This window comes from Accipiter gentilis, chromosome 5, assembly GCF_929443795.1.
Source record: "Accipiter gentilis chromosome 5, bAccGen1.1, whole genome shotgun sequence".
Lineage (NCBI taxonomy): Eukaryota > Metazoa > Chordata > Aves > Accipitriformes > Accipitridae > Astur > Astur gentilis.
The window spans coordinates 43,479,648-43,503,603 of NC_064884.1; the positions used below are offsets into that span (position 1 = coordinate 43,479,648).

The following is a 23,956-nucleotide window of genomic DNA, read 5'->3' on the forward strand; positions in this document are numbered from 1 at the left end:
GAGCAGGGGTGGGCGGTGCAAGATGGCGGACGAAGGGACTGTTTGCAGCTTCGTTTTCAAGAAGCGGGGCCTGGCGGCGGGTAGGGGTCGGCGTAAGCGGCCCAGCAGCGATCAGGAGCAGGGTGAGGGCTTGGCGGGGGCTCGCGGAAGACCTCGAAAGGGCGCTGGGAGCCGGGCCGTTGCGATACCCTGGGGAGGCGAAGGAGGGCCTGGTGCCACCCCGGAGCGCTGCCCCCACACGGACGGGGCTCGCTGCCCTCCCCAGCCGTACCGATGTCCGTGTGGTGGAGGGGGTGAAGGGCTCTTCCCCGGCCGTGCCACCGCCTTCGGGGGCTCCGCCGGCCTCCTGCACCTTCCCGTGGGCTTCCCCAGCCCGCAGAGGAGGGAGGCTGCCAGCAGAGCCTGCGCTGGGGCCGAGGTCCTGCTCCCGGGTGCACCCTTACCCCTGGGCTTTACCTCTCAGAGAGCAGCGGTGAGGAGGGCAGCACGGTGGTGCGGAAGGAGCGGCGGCGGGAGACTCCCAACCCCATGATCCAGAAGGTAAGGGAGCCATAGCAGGGCACTGCTCCGTCTGAGGTGCATCTGCAGTGGCCTGCCAAGCTCAAGTTAGACACAGTGTTGGAGTCTTCTGTCCTTTCTACCTGCTGTCTTCTTGCTCCTCAGACCAGGAGGTGCACAAAGGAGAGGCCTGCCTACGCGCTGAGCAGCAGTGATGATGAGGATCCATCAAAGGAGATAGGAGTCACTTACAAATCGACAAGGTCGGCGGTAAGGACTAGGCAAGAATGTGGTTCTGGGGTGTGAGGTCAGGTGGGACTGGCAGATCTCACACTTGATAGAGACAATTTTCCTCTGTTGGATGTGGGATCGGCCATTCCTTCTTTTTTATCTACAGATACACTTCCTTGTCCCTTCCCTCTTCATAGACAAGCACCTTGCGCTGCATTTATTCTCCCGATAGTCGCTGCATCCCCAGGAGGCTGTCTAAGGTTGGCCTTTCCCTCTTAGAGGTGGGAATTAAAACCCCAAGATGCCACTGGACTTGCCCAACATCGCACAAAATTTTCAGGAGAGGGAGCACTTGAATCAGATTTGCTCTGCTGTTTGGTTCATGTTTTCAGTTTTAGACCATCTTCCTTCACAAAGAGTTCAAGGTGGCGTAGAAGGTGCTCCCGTCTTTATCCTTGTGACTAGTGATGGAGTAAGAGCTACAGAGGTCATTGTATTCTTGGGATTGATGGCTGAGGTGTCCTGGGTGTCCTGTTAACGTCTGGAGTGCAGAGAGATCAGCTGTGAAGGTTTGGGCACGGCTCAAATTGCTCTCCCTACTAGTTTTTTTCTCTTAATTTTCCTCCTGATCCAGTGAAGTTGTGCCCGTTAGGATGAGCCTGGGCAGGATATAAATAGGATTAAAAGCAGGTATCAACACATGTTGTCTCCAGACCTATTTCTTTATTGTCTGCACCTCTGTAAAAAATGGGAATAGAGCCTAACTGTCCCCAGTTAAAGCTGCAGGGTCAGACTGAGGTCTCCTTGTCACGTTATGGATTTGGTTTTAATTGAGGCTGGCTGTAATTATTCTTTGGTTTCTGTGCAGCTGTTCCTGAAGATCTGATAAAACCTAGGAATAGGTGTCTGTTCAGTCCATTAAAGAGGAATCTAAACCAGATCACTGTATTAAAACTGAATGTAAGCCACCTGCAGCTGGGTTAAAAGTTCAGACATAACATCCTGCGTGTAGGCGGGATGGTCTCATGATTGAAGTGTTGGACATGGGAGATCTGAGTTCAGCTTCCAGCTAAGCTGAGCCCTGAGCGTGAAGGAGTAAAGTAAGGACAAGCGTTTCCTGACACTGCAGGCTAAAATTTGAGAGCAATGGGTAATTAGCACTCTGGCCTCTGCAAGCACTAGGCTGAATCTGGCCCATGGGGGATTCTCCCTGGCAGGTGCTAAGGGACAGTAGAAACTGGTGGCAGGTAAAGCAGGCCATGTGCAATACTTGCTCTGTGACCAGTCCTTCAGGTAGCCAAGGAGCTCTTTGTCTTGTACAGGTTTTTCTCTTCACTGTTGTCACAAGTTTTTCTTGTTTTTCAGAAACCTGTTGGCCCAGAAGACATGGGAGCCACAGCAGTATATGAACTGGACACGGAGAAGGAGAAAGATGCCCAGGCCATCTTTGAGCGCAGCCAGAAAATCCAGGAGGTGAGTCAGCTTTGCTCTGTAAGAGGTGGTGCTCTATAGGAGGAGTACATGTGCTTTACTCATCCCCTGCTGCACACCAAGAAGAGTTTGAGCCTCTTCCTCCCTGGAAATTTGAGAAGCCAAGAGTGTAACCCTTGCAAATAGGAGAATTTTCTGGCTTTATCGGCATCTTGGTATTAAGGAAGGCGGGGCTGGGAAGGGAGACTGGTGTCAGAGTGGTGAAAGTTAACAGGCGTCATGAAACTTTCCTGATCCTTAATCACCTTTCTTTTTGCTTTCCTAGGAGCTGAGAGGAAAGGAAGATGATAAAATTTACCGTGGTATTAACAACTACCAGAAGTATGTGAAGCCTAAGGACACATCGATGGGAAATGCCTCTTCAGGAATGGTCAGGTGGGTTGGGATAAGCGTCAGAGGAGTGGGACCACAGAGGAGCTCAGGCACCATCCCCAAAGGCACCTGTTTGGGGCTTGAACTTTGCTGTTGCTGCCAGCTTCTTTCTGTCTAACGAGTCCGGTGTCTGGTTCTGACCAGGCCCCCAGGGGCCTTCTCCACTGCAGCTGAGCAGCCAGCCTGAGCCTTCTCCCACCCTTTCAGAAAAGGACCCATCCGTGCTCCGGAGCACTTGCGGGCCACGGTGCGATGGGACTACCAGCCTGATATCTGCAAGGACTACAAAGAAACTGGGTTCTGCGGCTTTGGAGGTGAGTGGATCTTGCCTGCAGGTGAACAGATACTGTGCCAGATCTGCAAAGGTATTCAGTCCAGCTTGTGATCCCTTATTTGTGGCGCTAAGATGAGCGCTTACTGATTTACAGGCACTTGTTTGCAGAGTTGGTGTGTGGTGCTGTTGCAAAGGTGTTTTATGCAGTGTTCTTGTCATTTGTGTTGGCCCTCCTGAAAGCTGATGGCCTCTAATCAGTGGTTATAAGAGTCCTGGGAGGGACCCCTGGGATGTTCTTGTGACCCACATTTCCACAGGTATTCTGGCCGCTAAGGCCATGTGAGGGATGGGATTTACTGTTCCTTATCCCGCTTCTCATGTGTATAAATGCTGGAACTGTCACTGTGGCACACAGAGCACGATCCTCATGGCCTGTCAACCCTGAGAGGGATCCTGTGCCTGCTCCAGGAGCTTAGTGCTGCCCTGGAGCACAGGCGGGCGGGAAGCAATCAGGTTTCACCTTCTGCTGGGCAAAGCTCAGGCTGCCCCTGAATGACATGTCCTGCTAACACTCTACCCCACATAGCCTAGCTGTTAATTCCTCTTTCTTTGCCTGGCTCAGACAGCTGCAAATTCCTCCACGACCGCTCGGACTACAAACACGGCTGGCAGATCGAACGGGAACTGGATGAAGGCCGGTATGGAGTCAATGGTACGGCACCACCCCTTTGCTCTCCCTGTCCCTAAGCTAACGGTGGATGAGACTACCAGGTCCTGACTTCTATCATGCCCTAATGTGAACATGACTTAGGGATATTGGATCACTAAGAATGAAATGGATCCTTTGCTGTCTCAAACTGCATGGGCTATGAGTTGAATTAATATTAGACGGAAAGGACTCTTTATTCCAAAGCTGTGGAACTCCCTGCTCCAGATAACCTTAGGGCCAGTAACCACTGACAGCGCTGAGCAAATCTGCTGCTTTCAGATAACCACTGACTGCCACCAGAGAGAATTATTTCCTCTGGTTCTCTATAAAAGGACAGCACTACTGTTGTATGGGTCCCAGCAGTGAGCTGTGACCATCTCCTGCCCCCCAGATACCCAGGAGGTGGGATGCTTTCATGCTGTGTCACATCATTATTTCTCACTCAGTGTCCGTAGCTGCAGCCCAAGGCTCATGTGTTTTGCTCATGAACTGCTGTGCAGTTGTGGGGAAGAGGGTGTTCTCTGTTCAGTTGGAGCCAGAGTTTGGTGGCAGCTGGTTTGGAAGAAAATCTAAGAAAGAGGAGGGGGCTGGAGGATATGTCTCTTTATAGCAGTGAGTGGGTGAGGTAGAAAAGAATTTGCTCTTGTGAGATGAGCAACAGGCACACTGGCTCATTAGACCTAATTATATCTCAGTCCCACATGTGTTACTGACATCAGCAACACCCAGATGCCAGAGCTCTATTGTTTGCAGCAAAGATTTAATCCCACCTGCTGTGCTCTCTCCATATTTAATATTTCATGCCCCACGCATGGGCTGGTCTGGCTGCCTCTGCTCTTGCTTCAGTCTGGTTAACTTTCTCTTCTGCAGATGAGGAAAACTATGAGGTGAGCAGCGATGAGGAGGATATGCCTTTCAAATGCTTCATCTGCAGAAGTTCCTTCAAGAACCCTGTGGTCACCAAGTAAGTGGTTTTTTGGCCTGAGGAGCCAAGTGTCTGCTGTCGATCCAGTTCACTAGTCATTCACTGTTGAGGCAAATCCAAACACTGCCCACAGGTCTGTGGGTGGAACCTGCTTCTTGTCTGCTGTGGCTTTCTGGTGGGTGGGGAAATCCTCTGGTAACCAGGGAGTCTCATAACTGCATCTGGAGCATCTCCTCGGAAGGGATCTCAAGCTTTGTTGTCCAGGCACCTTCTGGATTTCCACAGACACTGCCTCATTACATTATCTTTCCCCTTAACCTTGAGATTTTGTTTTCAATCCTTCCTTCCTCCTGGACACTGAATGGCATGCTGCATTGCGTGAGCAAAGAAACAGAAGCGTGGGGAAGCCAAGAGCTTGGCAAGGATGAGGAGTAAGCTGAGGGGCAGCAGGGACATCATGCACTGCCAGCCCTCTCCCACAGTGCTGGCTGTCTTGCTGGGTACCTGGTGTCTGGAAGAGCTCACTGGTGGCTCTGTGCCATTGCTCCACATCAGTTAAGTGATGCTGAAACACCTTTCATGAGGACAACGATGCAGAGAAAGCTCTGCATGCAGCTCACTTTTGCATCCCTCAGGGACCAGTAGTCAGTAATTTCTAACTCCTGGACACAGTGATTGTATCTGGTGACTTGCAGTGGCATCTATGTCTCCGTACAGGTGTAGACACTACTTCTGTGAGAGTTGTGCCCTCCAACACTATCGCAAATCCCAGCGCTGCTATGTCTGTGACAAGCAAACCAATGGAGTCTTCAACCCAGCAAAAGGTAAAAACGGGCACCTGTGGGAGAGAGGGCTTTCAGTGGGAGCGGCTGGAGCAGCAAAGGCAGCAGCTCCTGAGGTATCTTCTTGGTGTCGGGCCTGGCCCTGAGCTGGAACTCACAGCTCTTGGCTGCCAGCAGAGCTTCCTTTAGTGCCAGGAGATACTAAATCATGGCCTGGGCAGCTCTGTAGGTGCAAAATGAGCATCTGTGCTTGCCCAGATGGGGAACTAGGGGAGTGTGACTTCTGGTGAGAGTAGGGAGGACGTGCTGCGGGAGCGGAGGCAGCAGCTTGTCTGATGTTCTAGTTGGCAGGTAACACACTGCTGGATTCTATGACTGTAACATCTGATGGCCTGGACTCAGCAAACGGTGGTAGCTCCTAGCTGAGCCTTTGTGTAGGCAAGTGATTTTTGGTAGCTGCCCTGGTTCCTGCAGGGATGGGTGTTTACAGGACCTGGGCACCTGGCTTTGCTGTGGGACAGCCCCCACACATGGAGTCTCATCCTGCCTATTCTTGTTTTACAGAGCTCATGGCAAAATTGGAAAAACACAAAGGGGAGGAAGAGGAGGAACAGCAGCATTCAGACCATGCAGAGGATCCACAATAGCAGAGCACCCTGTTTTGTATCTAGCTGAATAAAGCTTTCATGGGAGAAAAAAAAAAAAAAAGCTCACAGCGGTTGCCTTGGGGCCAGCAGCTGTAGCCAGGCATTGTGTATCCAACCAGCAGCTACTAAAACAGTGTCCTGACTGTGCCGGACTCCTTGTTTGCTGCCCTGTGAAGGCATAAGGCAGAACAGGTAAGGTCAGACTCAAGAGTCATGGCTGAGTACAGCCTTCTCCTACCACCATGCTGCCAGCAGGACCACAACAGTTGCCTCTGAGTGCAGCAGTGCGCCTGGGGAAGGAGGTGTTGAAGACTACGTTCAGTTACTTCATAACTTCTTTTTTTGACCAAGGCGCTGCTGTTTCACTTCTAACTTTGCACTGATTCTGCTTGCTTCCTGTTGCTGTGTAAGCATAAAACTATCATCTCTAAGTTAATTTATGTCCATAATATTTGAGCATGTTGCAAGCTGAAAGCATGGACAGGGATGAGAAATATTAGCTTGTGTTAAGTTCATCCTTCACCCTAAAAATGCTAACTCAGGGGAAGGCAGGCTAAAGCACTGCAGTTATTTGTGATTTATTACAGCTCAGTGTATGCCCTCCTGTGTTTTCTGCCTGCCTCTTGGTTCCTAGAAGAATTGGAGAGAGGCTTAGAACTTCAGTGGGCAACACCTGTTGAATTATCCCTCTTCTGTGAGGAAACCCATCTCCTCCAAATCATCACTCACTCAGTCCCAGAGGTTTTATGCTGAGTGAGTACTGTGTTTTTTCTTGCTCTAAGTACCAGCAGACTTTTTAAGACCACGTTCAGGCTTGTGGGAGAGGGTTAAGGATTTTTGCAAGCTGCAGAACATCATGACAAGCTAGGAAATAAAGATCTACTTACTATAATAAAATTAAACCAGGAGCCAAACCTGATCCTAGGACAAGGCCACTTCTGCTTCCTGTCTCTCTCTTGTATCCTGCCCTTACAAACACCCCTGCTCTGGGAGCATGAGTGCATTCTACTGAAACTTTCAGGAAAGAACAAGAGCAGTTGTTTGCAGCTTCTTGCTTTAGTTGAAATAAGTTTTTCAAACATGAAGGCAGTTGCAACTAACAGTGCTGCAGACTGCAGTGGTGAGCTGTTCAACAGCAACTGCCTTCATCAGGTGTGTTCTGTCTAATGCCACCCAGCCCTTGCCAGCTGAGGTGTAAACAGCAGCCTTTTAAGTAAGGAAACGAGAAGAGAGTAAGCATGCACAGCCAGCCTGTGTCATCATTCATGACCCACTCCATCATCTTGCAGAAACAGCAGACTTAAAAAAAACTTCAGAAATATTTTATTTGTTTTGGCAAAAAACTAGAGTAACAAACTTTATCTGGGTTCAAGTACAGTTTATAAACACAAGAAGGACCTGTTGCCAGCACCACTACTCCCATCAACCACACCTACAGGACTGGATTCTCAGTGCTTCATTATAGAGTAGAAAGACATCCAGCACCGATGGTCCTTGGAAGGGTCAAACTAAAAGCCTTAAATACACCTCCAAAGAACAAATACAGAATGGGGGAGAGCTGCCACAGCAGCAGGGCAGAGTCACATGGCCATGAATTGAGGGGAGCCACAGGAGAAGCAAGCTTTTACCTGTCATTCAGTCAGGGAAGGCAGAACAGCAACAGTAATGGAAGGCTTAAAATCAATTCTGTACGTGATGTTCAAAGAGTCACAAGCAAGAGGATTTAGCATGAAAGTCAACTATTGTCCCCCCCCCATGCCAGGGCAAGTCACTGAGAACAGGCTGGTACGAGTTACATGCTGTGAAACCAGCCCAGCTAACACGAGGCTCAATTAGATGGGCTGTGGGGGATAAAAAAGCTGGTAGATTGCACAGGCATACACACTGGGTTTGGTGATCCCAGGCAGCCATGAGAGGGGAGGCTGGAATGCCCTGTCTGACCTGGAGTTCAGAGTGCTCAGCATCAAGTGAGAGGAGTCTCTTCAAAAACTCTCCAGAACTGGAAGAGAAGAATCCAGTGCTGCAGAGGAGTGCCCGATGCAGTGAGCGTGCCTGGAATGGAATCGGGTTGCCTTTGATCTCCCGTTTTCCATCACAAAGCAGTGACCAAATTTAAGAACATAATCCCTTTTTCCCCCCCACCTTCAGAAGTTACCCTGTGACAACACAGTAACTAATCTGGCTAGCTCTAAGAGAATGCCCAAAACTAAGAGCTGCCTGCCTCCCCTTAACTCTAAGGCACCCTTAAAAGAGAAAGAACCAAAGAGGGTAGGGACTTGCAGCCTTCAACTGTGATACGAGGAAGCCAGTGATTTTTAGAAAAACATAAATAGAGACTAAGCAGACTCACTCAACCCATTCAAGTGATCTGCCAGTGCTCAGCTGCAAGAACTGGGGCTCTGGGCACTGCACCATCTGGAATATGCCACAGTTCCTTGGGGTTGATCCTTTTCTAGCTCAGCTCTGTCCATTTGTTTCCAGGCTACTTCTTAAGTAAACAGGCAGCTTAAGTTCCTTCCCAAGGACCTGCAGACTCTTCTATGCGTAACATTCATTACTTTTTACAAACAGGACCAATAAATTACAATGTCCAGAAAGCTCCTCCAGAACCAGGTCTAGTGTCTGTTTTTCTAGAATTCCCAGTCATCCACATCCAGCTGCTCCAGGTCTGACACCAGCCCAAAAATGCCACTAGGATCCTGGGGCCGCGTTCCTTCAAAATTGGTGATTGGGGTGACAGGGCGCAGGAGTTCAGGGAGTGCTTCAGAAGCGCGACGCTTGATCTGCACAGGAATAAGAACTCAGCTGCTGAAATGCTTCGTCAGTTGCGCATCACAGACGGAGCAGAACAACGTGCGGTTACAGGCAGAAAGTAAGAACACAGCATTATCTTTCTGCCAGCTCCAAGACGCACAGAGCTTTCACAGTGCACCTTGTATCAAGAAACTGCTTTGCATGCAGTCTTTTCAGCAGCACTTCAATGCTACGGTCCTGATGCTCCCCTCAGTGAAGCACCACCCTAACCCTCAGCTCAGAGCAAGCCAGACAAATAATTTCAGGGGTAGGAGACCCCCTGCCTCTTCCCATGCCAGAGCTGGAGCTCACCAACCTGCCACAGAGCTGTAAGCAACACATGTCACCTCAGTTTGGTCTCAGTAAGGACCAGGTTAAGGACTGCCTTGCCCCAGTACTCAATAGTGTCTGTGGGTGAAAAACTGGCATACAGGACTGGCAGATTACATCCTCTGTTTAGATAAAGAAGAGATGCATTGAGAAAAGCAAGTCCACCTCCCAGGAGAATGTCAGGATCACCAAGCTGTACTACAATTAGTCACCAAACTAACTTAATCCTTTCAGATCACAGAAAATTCAGCAACTCAACATTCCCACCCTCAGGTTCAGTGACACAGCACGACAACAACTACAGAAAAGCCACTGTTCTTTGTCCACAGATTAACTGAGTTCCTTACCTGCTTGAAGAAAGGATGATTAAGCAGAGTGCCTGCGCTTGGCCTGTGGAAGGGAGTTAGAATAAAGTAAGTACACAAGAAAATGCATCAGTGTTTAAAGTCAGGTAGTGACAGAAAGAAAAGACCAGGGTCCTTCCTGCCTCTCTCATTTCTCAGCTATAGGATATCTCCCTTTTGTAACCGGTAGCACTGTGTATTATGATCACATGATGTTTTATGCAAGCAGTCCAACCTTCTTCTGCGCAAGTTACCTACTTGCGCACCCCAACATTTGGTCAAGGAAGAGTTTCTGAACAGTGTGGTATGCTAAGGCAGTTTGTCATGCCTAAAGATGACTTTACACTCACTACAGAGGAAAATACAGTTCTTGATCATTTCCCTTTATTAGTCTCTGCTGGCTGAACAGCAGACATTCGCAGTGATGGAAACTGGGTAAAGTGTCTCACAGGGACCAGAAATTCAAGTTGTACTGTTTATTTTCCTGACATGTAGCACCACTCTACCCCCCAAAGAAGGCTGCAAAGTAATTCTTCAGGCTGTGTTATAGAAAGTGCTCAAGGTGTTAACACTACTCTTGTTTTACATACTTGGACTGCTCTTCTCAATATATGGAGCACATCCTCACTCCACTATGCTTTTGGAAAGAAAATTTCAAACCACCTCTGCTGGGTCTCATGGTTTAATCAGCCCTAGCAGCTTTCACCTGGCTTTACCTGAAATCAGGGTTCCGCTGGAGGCACTGCTCTACAAAGTTATGGAAGTAAGTGGAGAAGGTCCGAAGATAAGGGTGCAGGGTTGGCTCTCCATTGGCCGCTCTCACGTTGCTAATAGCCATGCTCTCGCCCATCCCGTAGTTAGCACTTGAACGGGAGGTCTTCATAGTCAGCTCATCAGCAGGAATTGTGGTGGTGTCTAGCAGGCAGGGAACAGTTCCATTCAGCTTTTCCAAGAGCATCTGGAAGAGAAGGGGCATAAGCAACATCACACACAGTAAGACTAGACAGTTAAGATTTCCCATTCAGGTCAGCATGGCACCCTTCTGTCTTCACATTCCAGTGCAGCAAAGCAGTTCCATGTGCCAGGATGAAGGATAAGAAAAGAGCCTTTAAACCTTACCTGAGTAGAAGGCATGTCTTTAAATGGTACGTGTCCATTTGCCAGCTCACAGGCTGTTATCCCTACGCTGTAAATGTCAGATTTCGCATCGTAACCCTGGAGATTCTAGATGAAAAGGAAAAGAAAAAATCAGCCTTGTGGACTTACATGCGATTGCATGGGCAATACCCATGATTTGATATGCAGAAGAGCAAACCCAAATGACTGGAGCAGAAATAGTACAACCCACATATAGGCTGGTTTATTGTGGTGGTGGTTTTTTTTGTTTGTTAAAACAAACAGTTAAGGGCAACATTTATTTAACTGAAATCAGCTATCTAGTAGAGATGACATCCACCTTAGGGTAACTGGCATCTAATGTAACACTTTGCTAATGGGAGACTCTGTAGAGGTACCTACAGGAAAACTAGTCAAATAGATCCAATCAAATTCTACCCACTTGCCCTGCACCTGTCCCAAATCTGTTTCCTCTAGCCTCCCCCCTTCCTTTTCCTTACATTTGCACACCTTCCTCTGAAGGGAAAGAAAAGACAATGTTGTAACATGGGCTTCTCAGCAGTTGCCCTTTTTGACAGGAATACAGGTTTCCCCTTGCTAGGGGTCACTGGTTTTAAGGTTAAAAGGATAGGAAAAAAGGGTAGAGTTCATCATGAGAAAAAGTAACCCTGTGGCTTTTGTTTTGTTTCGCCCTGCCCCCAAACATGCCGTAAGAACTCAGAAAGTTATACAGAGATACCATATATCACTAAAAACTAGCAGGTTTCTTTAAACACACCTGCTGCAAGACTTCAGGACTGAGCCAAGGCAGGACTTTGATGCTGTATTTGGGAAAGTCATGAACAACTTTGAGTCGCTGCCCATGGTTGATCATACTTAAATTACTTCGCAGGCCAGAGAGGTACACCTTCCCATCCACAGAGATCAGGATATGGCTGGCTTTAACACTCCTGAAAAAAAGTAAAAATAGTCAGGTTCCCTGGCTTCAAAGGAGTTAGTTCCTTATAGCTTTCCCAGGAAGACTTAGTGCAGAAGGGCACTACAAAGGATTTAAGGCAGGCATAGATAAGCTGAATTTCTTTTACAGTACATACAATAAAAGTAATAACCACTAATAACCTAGAACTTTCAGCATCTGAAATTTACTCTCACAACAGAGGAACGTGTCAGAGAAGAGGACAAATATGCTGAAGGGTGGAGACAGCAATTTAGAAAGAGATTAAGAAAAGTTGTAGTACTAAACAGAAATTCATCCTTAGTGAGCACCTACGGAAATGCTAAAAGCCTACTTTACTGGACAGCTCAACGCACAGGACAATACTTGATCAGCCTCAGGAGACACTCAGGAAGCTGAGATTCCTAACGACCATCCTGAATGCTATGCAAAACCACCTCTACACACATTAACAGGACTCTACACACCCGCTACGCAGGTTCCCAAAGAATGTTTCTGTGGCAAGGAGAAATACAGGACTAAAGGTTACAGACCCAGGGTTTTCAACAGTAACAGGGAAAATTCCGCCCCCGTCAGCATCAGCCTCAATTTGGAGACTATCACCAGTATCTGAACAGAGCCTTAACAAGTCAGCATGTCAACATGAGCTGCAGTTGTGATTTTAGATACACAGTGGTCTTTGGGATAAGTTTGTTCCACAGTGACACTTTCACACAGTTTAGGAAGATCAATGATGTAATTCCCTGTAAGTATCAAACTGACTTGATCTAACAGCAAAGTAATACAAAACTTGATAATGTGTTCCACATCACTTGAACTATCTACTCTATTCTAATGATGGGCAGTATTTCTGAGAACTTCCAACATAGGGAAAATGGATCGCCTTTTTTTTTTTTTTTTTTAAAATACCTATGTACGTAGCCCATATGGTGGATGTAGTCAAGTGCTTTCAATACGCCTTGGAGGATATATGCAATAGCCAGTTCACTCATCCCATCCATAAAATGGGTACAGATTAAATCTTTTGCAGAACCTAAAAAGAAACAAACCACCTCTTAATTGGTCAGAAAAAAACCCAAGGATACTTCACCTCTTAAATTTCATTTCACAGAACATGATGGTCAGACTAAGGTATTCCCTCTCCACCTACCGTACGCCATGAAAGATGTCACTACCCATAACTCATTGTCGGCTATGAAAGTTGCTTTGTATGGCACAATGTTAGGGTGGTTGAAGAGCTTGGAAACATGAAGTTCCCCCTAAAATAAAAAAAAGATATTTTGATTCAATTTAGTAAATGCAGAAATATGAATACAGTATTGATAAGCACTGCTCTTGCTGTCTGTCCTCTCCTAAACTTGCATTATGGTATTAGTGGATTCATGTTACCTGCAAGAATGTGACCATTTCGTTTGTACAGGCCTCCAAGTTCACTCTTCTGACTGTGACATACTCTCCTGTGGGTTTATACCTGGCCAGGTTCACAACCATCAAGTCTTCAAAGCCTCTGCCTGAAAGAAAAGGCATTAAAGCTTCAGCAGTACTTCTGGAGAACTCCTCCAGTCCTTGACCCTTAAATAATCTTTACGCTCATTTACTGAAACTATTTTTGGCCTTGTGAAAAAGAGTAATCATTCCATCAGATACCACCTTCCTTGGCATGTATTCCATCGAGAGAAGTCCTCCTAGCCAGTAATATTATCCTGTCTTTCAAGTTCAGAACTGAGGTAGAAATAATATGATAAGGCCACAGCCCCAACAAGGACAGGGACAGGTTTCAGGCTGCTTCTTCTGACTTTGTACTTCACACTCAGTATCATTAACCCACCACATGCCTCTTTCAGTTCAAAGCCTTTAGGACTGGCATCTCATTTTCTATTAAAGTGATTTTAAAATCAAAGAGGACAGGCATTTAATTCAAAAATAAGAAACCAATCAAGAAAAGGCCAAAAAATCTGCAGAAGTTATTTTCTTTGCAAAACAGACTTTCAATCCTCCAGCCCGCTAGTATTATTACCTATAATCGTGAGCAACTCATAACAGCTGCTGTCTGGTAGGAAGTTGCTCATGGTGTCCCTTTTAGGGGAAGAAGCTATCGACTCGGAGCTCGCCTCATTTGTCTGGGGGGGGGGAAAAAAGTCAAGTCAAAAGAAGTAAAGATCACGTGCTAGAAAAATATCATCTGCTCCTTATATTATCATACACCTCAAAATAATATGACAGTACTGAATATAGAAGAGAGAATTTAATTGCTGTTAAAATAATTTTAAATAGTTATTTATCAATTGAAATCCAGGAGATGCCTCATTTCAGAAGATCCAGACATCTGTGTTTCAAAACATGTAACCATAACAGGTAGGTTCTTAATTACTGTAAGCTAGAATTTCTTTACAAATATTTGGATAAAGCCAATTACTAATTCCCCAGGACACCTTAAGCACTGCTTTATAGTAACTACCTTTCTCCCATTATTTACAAACTTCTGTGCCACCATCCTGTTGCCTGAGCAAAGGCCAAAGGAAAGCTTGTTTATAGCACTTGTCTGCACTGTGGCAGTCACCATTCCTGTCTGATGCTAGGGCTTCTTGTTTTCAGCTGCTCATTTATGATAAGACAAGCACAGCTGAAGCTGCTTAGCTGAATGGTAGAAGTGATGAATCAACTTAGCCCAAGATATGAAGATCAGACACACATGAAAAGAGAAGCTCCAAATGAAAGCAAAAACTTAACTGCAAAGCATTACTGCTTACAGGAAGAAGAAAAAAAAACCAACCAAAAAACAAAAACCACACCACACAGGGAAGCAGCACTCCCAAGCCTGTCAGCTTTTCTTCACTACATCTGACATAAAGCTGCTCTATTTACATACACATAACCTTTCAAAACAGGATTTTGCAGAAGACAAACTTCAATGTTCTTGCAAGTTCCATTACACCTTCCAACTCCCTCAAATTTTCAAAGTCACAAGGAGAGCATCCTAATGGGGAACCAAATTTATTTGGTGTCTAAGATAAGATTTAGTTATCTCAAATTTCCAGCACATTAACTCCTCCTGACATTTGGAACTCCAGCTCATTTTTTCCACCTCATTCTTCTCCAACTGCAAATGCCCTTTATCAGACCTTTTCTCATGGTACATGAAGCAGAAAATGCTTGTGCATTTTCCTAGAGTGACAGCAAATACTCTTTTTCCATCACTGAAAGATGGAAACAACACAGTGACAGCTGAAAAACAAGGAACTTGCTGTTCTACACTCAGTCCAGGGTAAATGTAGTGCAATGAGCACAGATGTGAATTTGCCGTAAATTACCTTTGTGTCCCTGACTATACTTTGGGAGTAAGCTAATAGTCAGGCTTCCCAAGTTCTACTTTTTCAAACGACTCTGAACAGCACACATTTTACCTCTCTCTGCCTACCTTTAAAATAGGTATGTTTTTCAGTTAAGGAAAAAGGCAAATTTTAAGGTTTGTGAACAGTGCTATGGTATAATTTCAGCTCAAACAACTCTAGCACAGCAGCTCAGTCATGTTTCAGGATAGCTAACCCCTGAGATCTCAGCAATCCCAAATCCTTTTTGTCTAGTCCTACTAGCACACTACACAGTGCTGTTCCTTGGCTGAGAACAGGCAGCAACATTCCATTCATGATTTCAAACTTCTGTTAAAGATGCCTCTCAATTCTGATCTCAATTGTATCATTCATTACTTCTTCCAGCAATTTCACACAGTCCTGTCAACAGCAAGCTTGCCAGGAGAGACACACAGGCAGATGGAAACCTCTGAAGCAGAAAGGCACCACCAAGGAAATGAAAGCAGGAGGCTCTGATAAAGCAGCGTTATGGAGCAATGACAGCTGGTGAAACACTGAGCAATATGTAAGTGGTTTGCTTTATTAAAGTCCACTCCAGATATAGCATAAGCCAACAAAACAGATGCAAAAAATTAAATTTAATCTTATTAATGGTGTAGGCTGTTTCAACAGTAATGGAAAAATACTGTAAATTCCCTTTTTAAAAGTCTTCCAGTACATCAGAGGTCTTCACTCACCTCTCTTCATGTTAGCAGTGACCGATAACTGAGAGTTAATGCAAAAGGAGCTCTACCAGAAATTTATCAACATCATACAAGAGTTTAAAACAAAAAAAGTTAAACTGAAATGTCATTTATGAAATACTGCAAAAAAGCTCCTCAGTGGTTTCACACAGGACAACTTTTGGTGTATGGTCAAAAGCAAAAGCAGCTGCAAAATGAAGTCACATATGACTCGCTTTATGGCATGACATTCATTAAGAGGTAGCTTTCCAGCTGGTTGGTCTGATTTTAATTTGAGATAGATTTAAGGAAATTAATCTTTGAAAGGCAACTACTGTTATAAATGCCATAAGAAAATCAGTTATGTGATGCTAGCAAGGATCTGCATTTGCCAAATGACATTCATCCGAGTCAGGAAGAGGGAACGTAATTTTTGTTCTGCTGCCTTCCTCTCCACCTCCTCATTCCCTCACTCACTTTCAGCATGAGCAACAAAAATTTTCCTCCCGTCCCTCTCCCCAGATTATTTACCTTTTTCTATAGCCCTGCTGGAAGAAGTAAGCTTTTATTTAGAAGTAAAAATCAAAACGAGAGTCAGCAATACCACTGCAAAAGTGTTCAAACCCCAAGTGAATACTTTAACAAAAACAAAACAGATGCTAATCTCAATTTGCTTCCAATTCAGCATATGTGTAACACTCAGCAATTTAAAAAAAGGTGTGAATTTGCTTGACTTTATACAAAACATTCCATATACATCTCAGATTTTCAGCATTGTTTGTGCCAGTAAATTACAGACACTAGCACAAAAATCAATTATAAGCAGCTTGAACTGACACAGTTACTATAATCAAATCATACTTAATTCACATTTGTAATTAGCTTAAACTAGAGCAACACCTGCACACAGAAGTGTTTCAATATGGTATATTAAAGGTAGGTGGGAAATCATTTAGACAAATACATGCTATCATAAGTTGTGTTATTCTATGAGCATTGCTCATTATGAACAGATAGTGTGCAATCAGGGCCTACAGAACAAAAAGCATCAAGGTAAAGTTCTCAACTGCCACATTTTGGCTGTACATTTTTGAACAGACATGCCATGTTTGCTAGTGATTTTAGTTTTTAAGAGGCAAAGCTCTCTAAGCATGCATGGAATTGGCTCCAAGGACAACCAGACAACAGGAGGTAAAGTGACCTCAAACTGAAAATTACATGATGTTTGGTTTTGATGTTGGAGCCTCTCTTGTGGCTGCTCTACAGGGAAGAGAAAGGAAATCAGAATCGATGTGTTCAGAAGGGAACACTGGTTAGAATAGCTAGCATAAAATTTTTTGGGCCTAGTTTTCAGAAGTCCCATAAACTTGTTTTAAGAGATTAGCATCTCTGAAGAATCAGATCTAAATCATCTCAAAAAAAGAGACCCTTGTGAGACTGGGGGGAGGGGGAACGATGACACAAATACAAATCCAAGAGATTACGTCTGAAGTTTTGACTTGTCACATATAGTTTGAAAACCACACACCAAAATCTCCACTCCAGGGTGAAACCTGTTTCCACACTTGTAGAGCTAAATATAGAGATGAAATATATAACTAAGATAAAAAGAAAAATCAAACTTCCACAAGGAATAATCTCCATGCAATGAACCACAGCACCACAGCCTGCAAAAGTCACTTACTTTTCTCCGAGAGTCACCCGGAGGCTGCTCTGGAGTAAAGAAATTAATTGTTCACCATGTTGTGTTCAACAGATACCCATTAAAAATATAGTTGGAAAACTGAGTAAAGTACCCTGTGTGATACTTTCTGATACCAAATATATACAATTATTTTTTTTTTAGACAAAGACACTTAATTTACACATAAGGTTGTAGCACTAAAAATAATCAAATTCTAGTACAAGTATGGAATTAAAGAGATTCAAATAGTGCTACTGTTCATATATTCAACATAAATGTAAAGTGATGAATTTTTTTATTATACTTCCAAACACGTTAAAAAAAATTATTTATCTACTTTGCTTAAATACAGAAGAAACTATCTAAAATTTATTTAAAATAATGAAAATTCTTCCAATCCACCTGGAAGCTCAAGATCTAGACATCTTTCCTATGCTCTGATTGCTTTACATGTCACTGACGAGGAATTCTGCATCCTAGTGGGCAATTTTGTTCGTTATGCACAAAGGAGAACAGAAACCAGTCAGCTCTCCTGCAGGCACACTGGGGAGCTGTCATCAGTTTCAAAATCCATTTTTACTTGGAAAATTGTAATTAACCTTCCCAAACCCCAAATCTATCTTTTGCATAGGAAAAAAGTGGTTATGCTAAGAAATACAGAACACAGGGTCTGAAAATAGTACTGCCATCAACATGAAATTGATTTCCAAATAACTTGCTAGATCTTGGGCACTTCCATATTAACTTTATATGGTTAGCGAGCTTGAATAACCACATCCGGTGCTACAACCAGATTTATTCATCTCTTTTACTGTTAAGATACATATTTGCAACCAAATTAACAAACCTTGCAGCTAAAATAAAACATTTCTAACAACGTCATCTAACGAGCGGAAAACTTACCTCCAAACAGTTCAAACTCCCTTAAGCCTTCAACAATGAATTTTTCAGACACCCACCGCTGAAAGAAGAAAAAAAAATCCCCCAGATAATTAGTTATTCCATCTAGAGAAATTTCTTTTCCCCCTTCCCCAGAAAATACATAGAAGAATGGTAACACTTCAAGGATTCTGCTATGGTCTGAAACTGATTAGCTGCAACATCAGAGATACATCCTTACTTTAGATAGAAGGATATTCTCTTCTTGTGCCACTAAGATGGCATACACCCAGCAACCACACAGGTGCTACTGCTTTTCCTGACCAGCATGCACTTGCAATACAGTTAACATAATTTTAGATCATTCAGACATGAACCTTTACACATGCACATACTGCAAAGTTAATAAACATGCTAAAACTCCCTTATACAGGCAAATAAAAGTTGGGTTTTGGGTGTAACAGGTGTAAACAAAAAACTTCAACTATTTACAATGAGGTGACATCCTAGAGAACTTAAATATTTTGGCTACATATCTATTGACTGAATGCAGAATTAGAACATAGATATTTTAAAGCTATTGTTCTCTTCCAGAATTCATGCTTAAAGTTCACAGCAAGCATTAGCTTGTGCAGAGAAATGTTTATACCACTCTATTCGACTCTGTAATTCAAAGAAAGATACATACACGCACGCGTAACACACAATAGAATATGCAATTATAGGCTTGCAGAGTGTTGATCATGAAGTTAACATTAGATAAACACAAACGCTCCCACATTAGAATTTGTCTACTTGGTAAAATAACTAAAAAAATAGCTCATGTTGTTTAGTGCAAGGGAAGGCAGTCCTAGAAAGCACCAACGAGTCTTTAGGTGACAATGACTCAAAACTCGTATGTAACAATACCGTTTTAAGGTATTAAAAGTAGTTTTCTCACATGAAACTTCCTCACTTAAAAATGCAGAACCAAACAAAGCTGTTGTGTTTAGCTTTCCAAGAAAGTTAAGTTTAGAAATAACCTGTCAGTGGTGTGACAGAGGCGAGGCAGCAACGTCGTAAAGAAAGGTAGAAAAAAGTCATCATTAGCACGCTTTTTCTTAATTGCAACGCCCATTACAAGCCCCTCGCACCGTACACACACGAGATACAGGTGTGCAAGCAATAAATACTTCAGCGCAGGGTTTGGGTTTTTTTTCCACGAGCGCCTAGCTTGCACACCGATACCCTGCCCTATAATTAGCCCGTTTTAACGTGACTTTGAAGTGCTTTCCAGGAGGCCGGCCCCGCCGCCGCTCCTCTGCACAAGCGCAAGGCTGGCTCTACCGACACGCCGGCGTCTGAGGGAAGCTGGAAGGTGTTCAACACTCACCCTAATCCGTTCGGGTTTACTTACAAGAAAAGACATGGAATCCGCGTTTGTGTTACCTCACGCAGCTCGTTAAAGGACCGGCAACCTGCAGGCACAAGAGCGGGTCACCCCCTCACGCCTCACCCCGGGACCGAGCGCCGCCGCCGGGCAGCCTCAGGCCGGCAGGACCCTACCGGAGCTCGGCCGGCCGGTAAGCACCGCCGAGGGCCCGCGGCGGCCCCCGCAAGGCAGCGACCTCCCCTCCCGCCCCGCCGGGCCCCTCACCCGTTCTCTCAGGCTGCGGCCGCCGCTTACCGGCAGGAGACGCTGCGCGTGTGACGCCAGCACGCCGCCACGTGATGCGGGCGCTGGCATGACGTCACCCCCGAGGCTCCCGCGCCTTACCAGCGGCGGGAAGCAGCCGGCGCCATGTTGGTTCCCTCTGAAAGCGGTCGAGGCTTCGTTCCAGCGGCGCCCCCCCCAGCCGCTCCTCGGGCACCGGGGGAAAGGCGCCCTGCCCGCCCTCGGTGCTGCTGCAGTGCCTGCGCGGCCCCGTCCCTTAAAGGCAGGGGGCAAATCCTCCATCCCCACCCACCCTAGCCTGCACGGTGGGGGAGAGACACCGTCCTCTGGCTCCAGGCCCTCTGCCCCAGCACCCACCGCCCTCACAGAGAGCAGCTCCCGAGGGGAAAGAATCATTTCATCATAACAGAGATAACGTCTGTCCCTCTGTGTTGAAAAACCTACCCGGGACAAGCGAGGCTGTGAGATTCTACCGGATGAAAGGAACACAGAGTCCAGCCAAGTAAAGTAGGCAGGTGGAGTGTTTCAATTATATTTTACTCTTCATTAGATTGTTCAGTTGAATGTTCATATTACAAAATTAGCTGCCATGGCCCACAAACGTATGGGACTTCAGGAAAGCTGTCCGCTTACTCAAAAGAGCACAAACTAGTATTTCCTTTCAAAGAACTTTGTGAAACAATACCGTATCAATCTTTAAAGCTAAATACTGCTAAAATTTCACATAATCGACATTAGTTTTGGTTTTAAATAATTTTACCAACCATTATAAAATTAAAGTATTTGCATCTATCAGGTTACAGACATTTGCATTTAAATCAGTGTGAAGTATCCCATGCTGGAACAAGAAGTTTAAGCAATTGCTGTTTCAACAGCAGCTCATTCTTATTGCCTCAGAACCAAGTTTGCACAAAATATCAAACAAGAAAATGCAAGACATTTTTCCCCCCAAAACTGTTAAAAGCAACAATAAAATTCCTTCTAGACAGGAAGCATTTATAAAATGCAGAGCTCTCTCAGTTAGCGAAGTGCTTGCACAAGGGCATTCACTTCATTCTCCCCATTTATATTCAAAAACCTGAAATGATCATTTACCAGATGAAGAGGATATGTGTCCTCTGAAACGTTTTTACTTGCTTGGGGAAATTGGCAATTGCAGATACTTCACTGAATCTAGCTTCTGGCTGAAGTGAACTAGGCAGCAGCTGCTGAGATCAAGAGAAAAGTTTGCGGCTAACTTGTACAGTTAAAAATATTCAAGGAAGGCTAGTTGAAGCTGTTAACTCACCATGCGCTCACTCCTGAAGGAACACCACACTGACATTACAAACTTCACATTGTATTAAGCTTGCAGCATTCAAAACCACAAGTAGGAAACTGTTCATGTATTCCATTCCCTCGTATCTAACCCATCTATATGTTTCATACATATGCCAATCGCCCACAGGTGACATAATACTGTTTCAGTCCCTTGTTTGTAAAAAAAGAAAATAAAAATCACTTCTATTCTACTGGGCTTAAATCCCTGAAGAATCCATACTGTGTATGGAAGGCTCTAAGTTTTGTGCCTTTACAAGCTTGATGCAAATAAATGCACAGTAAATGATTATTGTGCAGTTTTCCTCCCCTTAAATTTTTCTCCCCTCCCAATAACTAAAACCAAAGTTTAAAACCAAAGCATGAATATGTTGCCAGCACACGTGGACAGGTTTACAATCTTCTGGTTTTAAAGAACAAATGACAAAGAGCATTCAAGAATATTGCAATTTTTTTTTAAACAGACAAGTAGCAAAAATTTATACCACCTGGAATAAAACTGCCGAGACAAAGCTCTCTACATACACCTGTATGTTGCTGTAATACTTAAATAGTAACACCAATGCAAGGAACATTTCTCTTAATGGCTACTAGTGTTCAAAGAAGCATAGGATTATGGAGTTAAGTAGGTCTTTGTACCCTGTGAATTATAATTCTGCAGGTGGCACTGAGATGCTTCTCACAACGGAGTCACATAGCTTTCACTTTGATTTGCTTCATCTTCATCTGCTTCTTCTCAAGTTTCTTCTGCTCACGCCGCAAAGCAGCTTCCTGTAGGCAGGGACAGAGATCTGAATATTGATGATGTCTTCAAAGAGCAAAATGATCATTTTAAAAGAGCCAAACAAAAACCACCTCCAGTACTTGGGTTCACATCTCTAACCACATGAGGTGGCTCCACACTGGGAGCCTTCGCATGTTTCAGAAAGCAACAACATATACCCTGAAAGTTGTCTGCCTTCCAGCAAATAAGAAATCAAAGTCAGCCATTGCTGATGTACCTACAGGCAGCCCTGGCGATATCATAGGAGAAATTTGCCGGTAGCTTGTAACAATCTGAAAATCCATCTCACCTCCAGCCGACGCTGTTTTTCAGGATCCTCTTCGTTCATGATTCGCTCTTTCTCTGCCCGTTTTTTCTCTTCTCGACGGGACTGGGCAGCCTCCTGCCTTTGCACGTGAGTCAATTTAAGGAAGTTCTCTTCCACACGAGCCCTGTTCTTGTCAGCTTTTTGTTTACCCTTTTCACAGAGAAAAGCAAACGCAGTTAATACAGATTTCCCCATGAGCAGGATGCAGTATCTCTGGTAGTCATATTGGAAACATAAGGCTCCCAATTGTAAGATTAATGGTTGCAATTTCATACAACATTCAGAAGACAGAAAAATACACACTACTTACTTCTCTGTTCAGACGGAACTTCTTTGCTTTGTCAATAGAGTAGATAACCATGCTCATCAGAGGGAGCAAAGACTCCATGTCCTTTGGGGAAGTGTTGCCTGAACCAGGCACTGAAATAAAGAGTTTCTTGTTAATTCAGAGAGGTTGGCAGGATTTTTCTACTTGCTGTAACCCTCCTTCCTTATTGCTCACACCATTCATGAAAGAAAGATGTTATTATCGTCCTCTTCAGGACAGTGACAGGCACATTTCCCCCACACAATCCTTCTTAGTTTTATTAATACAGAACACAAACATAAGGGCTGAATTCAGGCTCTGACATTAGCTTCACTTGGAGCTACGGCCTTGAATTTTGAAGAGAACTATGGGCCTTTTCTAGAATAGCCTCCCAACAGGCTGTTTTTATTTCAAACCAGGGTTAACCAAGTAACTCTGCAAGCCTAAACTGCAAGGCATGTCACTTAAAAACTAGCCATCTTCCAATGACGAACTAATACAACCACCAGTAGACATATGAGTATGAACTAAGATCAACAATAGCAAGATTGAGTATCCTATTATTATGACGATATGCTGCTCAGTCCCCGGTGTTAGTACTGCCTTCTGTTCACTGGTTAACCAATCAATGATCCTGTTACATGCACTGAAGTAATTCCTCATATATTGTCTTCCATAGGTGACAGAACTTGAGCATGTGACTTGCACAAATAAAACACAACACTCCCACAGATACACATACGCACGCGTACACCAGTTCTCCTACCGTTAAATGTAAACAAAAGTGTCTTTTTAGTTTCGGGCAGTTTTGTAAGCTGACCCTCCCTGGTAGGAAAGAAAAAAGTGGCCGGAATGAGTGAAGAAAAATACGGGCATACAAAATACCTAACATTGTTAGGGAAAACCTCGTCAAGAACCAAGAGACACTTGCAAACTACTTGAATAAAATAAACAAGATTAAAAGCCTGGCTGTAACCCAAATTTAACGTTTAAAATTTTTCAGATTCCTGAAGTGTTTTACTCAAAAGCATGCAGCAAAAAGGCATTAATGGAAAAACATACTAACAGCACCATCTAATCTGATTGTCAGAAGTCATCTGAGCCCTAAGAAGGCTGGTGTATTTTTAATGACATTCCATTTTACATATGCCCTGCTGTTTATACTACTACAGATCTTCTATAAATACTAGTTAGGAAAAACAAAACAAAACACAAAACTAAAACCCAAAACATTTTCTAAAGAATTCCAGTCTTTGCTGCCCCAAACCCCACGGTATTCTAATGTAAGAAAGTCAGACCTACATTTCACAGATCCTCCAAAGCCTAGCAATTTCAGTACAAAGGTACATATACTGCTGTCTTATAATTAAATCAAAGTATGTTCTTTTTTGGAGGACAGTTTCAAGTTCTGATACGGATCATTTATTTATATGCCTGTGAGCATAATACACCCTTGCAAAAACCTACATGGTAATTCAGATAAGATAAATCACCCACCACTTGCAGTTCTGAAGCAGCAGCTAA

The 23,956-nt window shown here is 44.3% G+C and overlaps 3 protein-coding genes across 21 annotated transcripts in view; 1 reads left to right on the forward strand and 2 right to left on the reverse strand.

Moving 5' to 3' along the window:
• On the forward strand, positions 1-17,175 carry RNF113A (ring finger protein 113A). 8 transcript variants are annotated; one of them, XR_007506071.1, is made up of 12 exons: positions 1-122; positions 464-540; positions 664-768; positions 2,095-2,202; positions 2,486-2,595; positions 2,800-2,906; positions 3,489-3,578; positions 4,446-4,539; positions 5,218-5,324; positions 5,847-6,682; positions 13,764-13,822; positions 15,184-17,175. XR_007506071.1 is itself a non-coding variant. In XM_049800895.1 (10 exons), exons 1-10 carry the CDS (start codon positions 23-25, stop codon positions 5,927-5,929), a joined length of 981 nt encoding a protein of 326 aa, XP_049656852.1. In that variant the 5' UTR covers positions 1-22; the 3' UTR covers positions 5,930-7,133. The 8 variants fall into 8 exon arrangements, 1 of the variants encoding a protein (XP_049656852.1); XR_007506069.1 differs by lacking the exons at positions 13,764-13,822; positions 15,184-17,175 and adding an exon at positions 9,382-9,466 and having other exon boundaries at positions 5,847-6,121; positions 6,517-6,682; XR_007506070.1 differs by having other exon boundaries at positions 13,764-17,175.
• STRADA (STE20 related adaptor alpha) lies at positions 7,236-20,899 on the reverse strand. 6 transcript variants are annotated; one of them, XM_049800884.1, is made up of 13 exons: positions 20,813-20,899; positions 19,460-19,520; positions 18,088-18,145; positions 17,185-17,213; positions 13,485-13,587; positions 12,857-12,978; positions 12,618-12,726; positions 12,377-12,500; positions 11,291-11,462; positions 10,516-10,620; positions 10,113-10,354; positions 9,400-9,442; positions 7,236-8,712 (listed from the first exon to the last, which is right to left on the reverse strand). In XM_049800884.1, the coding sequence occupies exons 2-13, from the start codon at positions 19,469-19,471 to the stop codon at positions 8,560-8,562; spliced, it is 1,272 nt and encodes a 423-aa protein (XP_049656841.1). In that variant the 5' UTR covers positions 19,472-19,520; positions 20,813-20,899; the 3' UTR covers positions 7,236-8,559. The 6 variants fall into 6 exon arrangements, with proteins under 6 accessions (XP_049656841.1, XP_049656839.1, XP_049656840.1 ...); XM_049800882.1 differs by having other exon boundaries at positions 19,436-19,520; XM_049800883.1 differs by lacking the exon at positions 20,813-20,899 and adding an exon at positions 19,700-20,128.
• CCDC47 (coiled-coil domain containing 47) overlaps positions 20,221-23,956 on the reverse strand; it is a 13,120-nt gene continuing 9,384 nt past the window's right edge. For 2 of the 7 annotated variants that reach the window (XM_049800876.1, XM_049800877.1), the window contains exons 10-13: positions 23,199-23,257; positions 22,436-22,545; positions 22,108-22,275; positions 20,221-21,805 (exon numbers count right to left, since the gene is read on the reverse strand). In XM_049800876.1, the coding sequence (XP_049656833.1) occupies positions 21,725-21,805; positions 22,108-22,275; positions 22,436-22,545; positions 23,199-23,257 (418 nt within the window). In that variant the 3' untranslated portion in view covers positions 20,221-21,724. The remainder of the gene's footprint in view (positions 21,806-22,107; positions 22,276-22,435; positions 22,546-23,198; positions 23,258-23,956) is intronic. The other 5 variants (XR_007506065.1, XR_007506064.1, XR_007506061.1 and 2 more) reach the window with 5 other exon arrangements.

Excerpts from the sequence above, each read along its gene's own strand:
- STRADA (XM_049800882.1), bottom strand. The coding sequence starts at position 19,471 with ATGTCTTTTCTTGTAAGTAAACCCGAACGGATTAGG. Across the intron at positions 18,146-19,435 it reads GTAAACCCGAACGGATTAGG|CGGTGGGTGTCTGAAAAATT; the intron begins GTGAGTGTTGAA and ends TTCTTCTTTCAG. Across the intron at positions 13,588-17,184 it reads CGGGTGACTCTCGGAGAAAA|ACAAATGAGGCGAGCTCCGA; the intron begins GTAAGTGACTTT and ends CCCCCCCCCCAG.
- RNF113A (XM_049800895.1), top strand. The coding sequence starts at position 23 with ATGGCGGACGAAGGGACTGTTTGCAGCTTCGTTTTCAAGAAGCGGGGC. Across the intron at positions 2,907-3,488 it reads TGGGTTCTGCGGCTTTGGAG|ACAGCTGCAAATTCCTCCAC; the intron begins GTGAGTGGATCT and ends TGCCTGGCTCAG. Across the intron at positions 5,325-5,846 it reads AGTCTTCAACCCAGCAAAAG|AGCTCATGGCAAAATTGGAA; the intron begins GTAAAAACGGGC and ends CTTGTTTTACAG.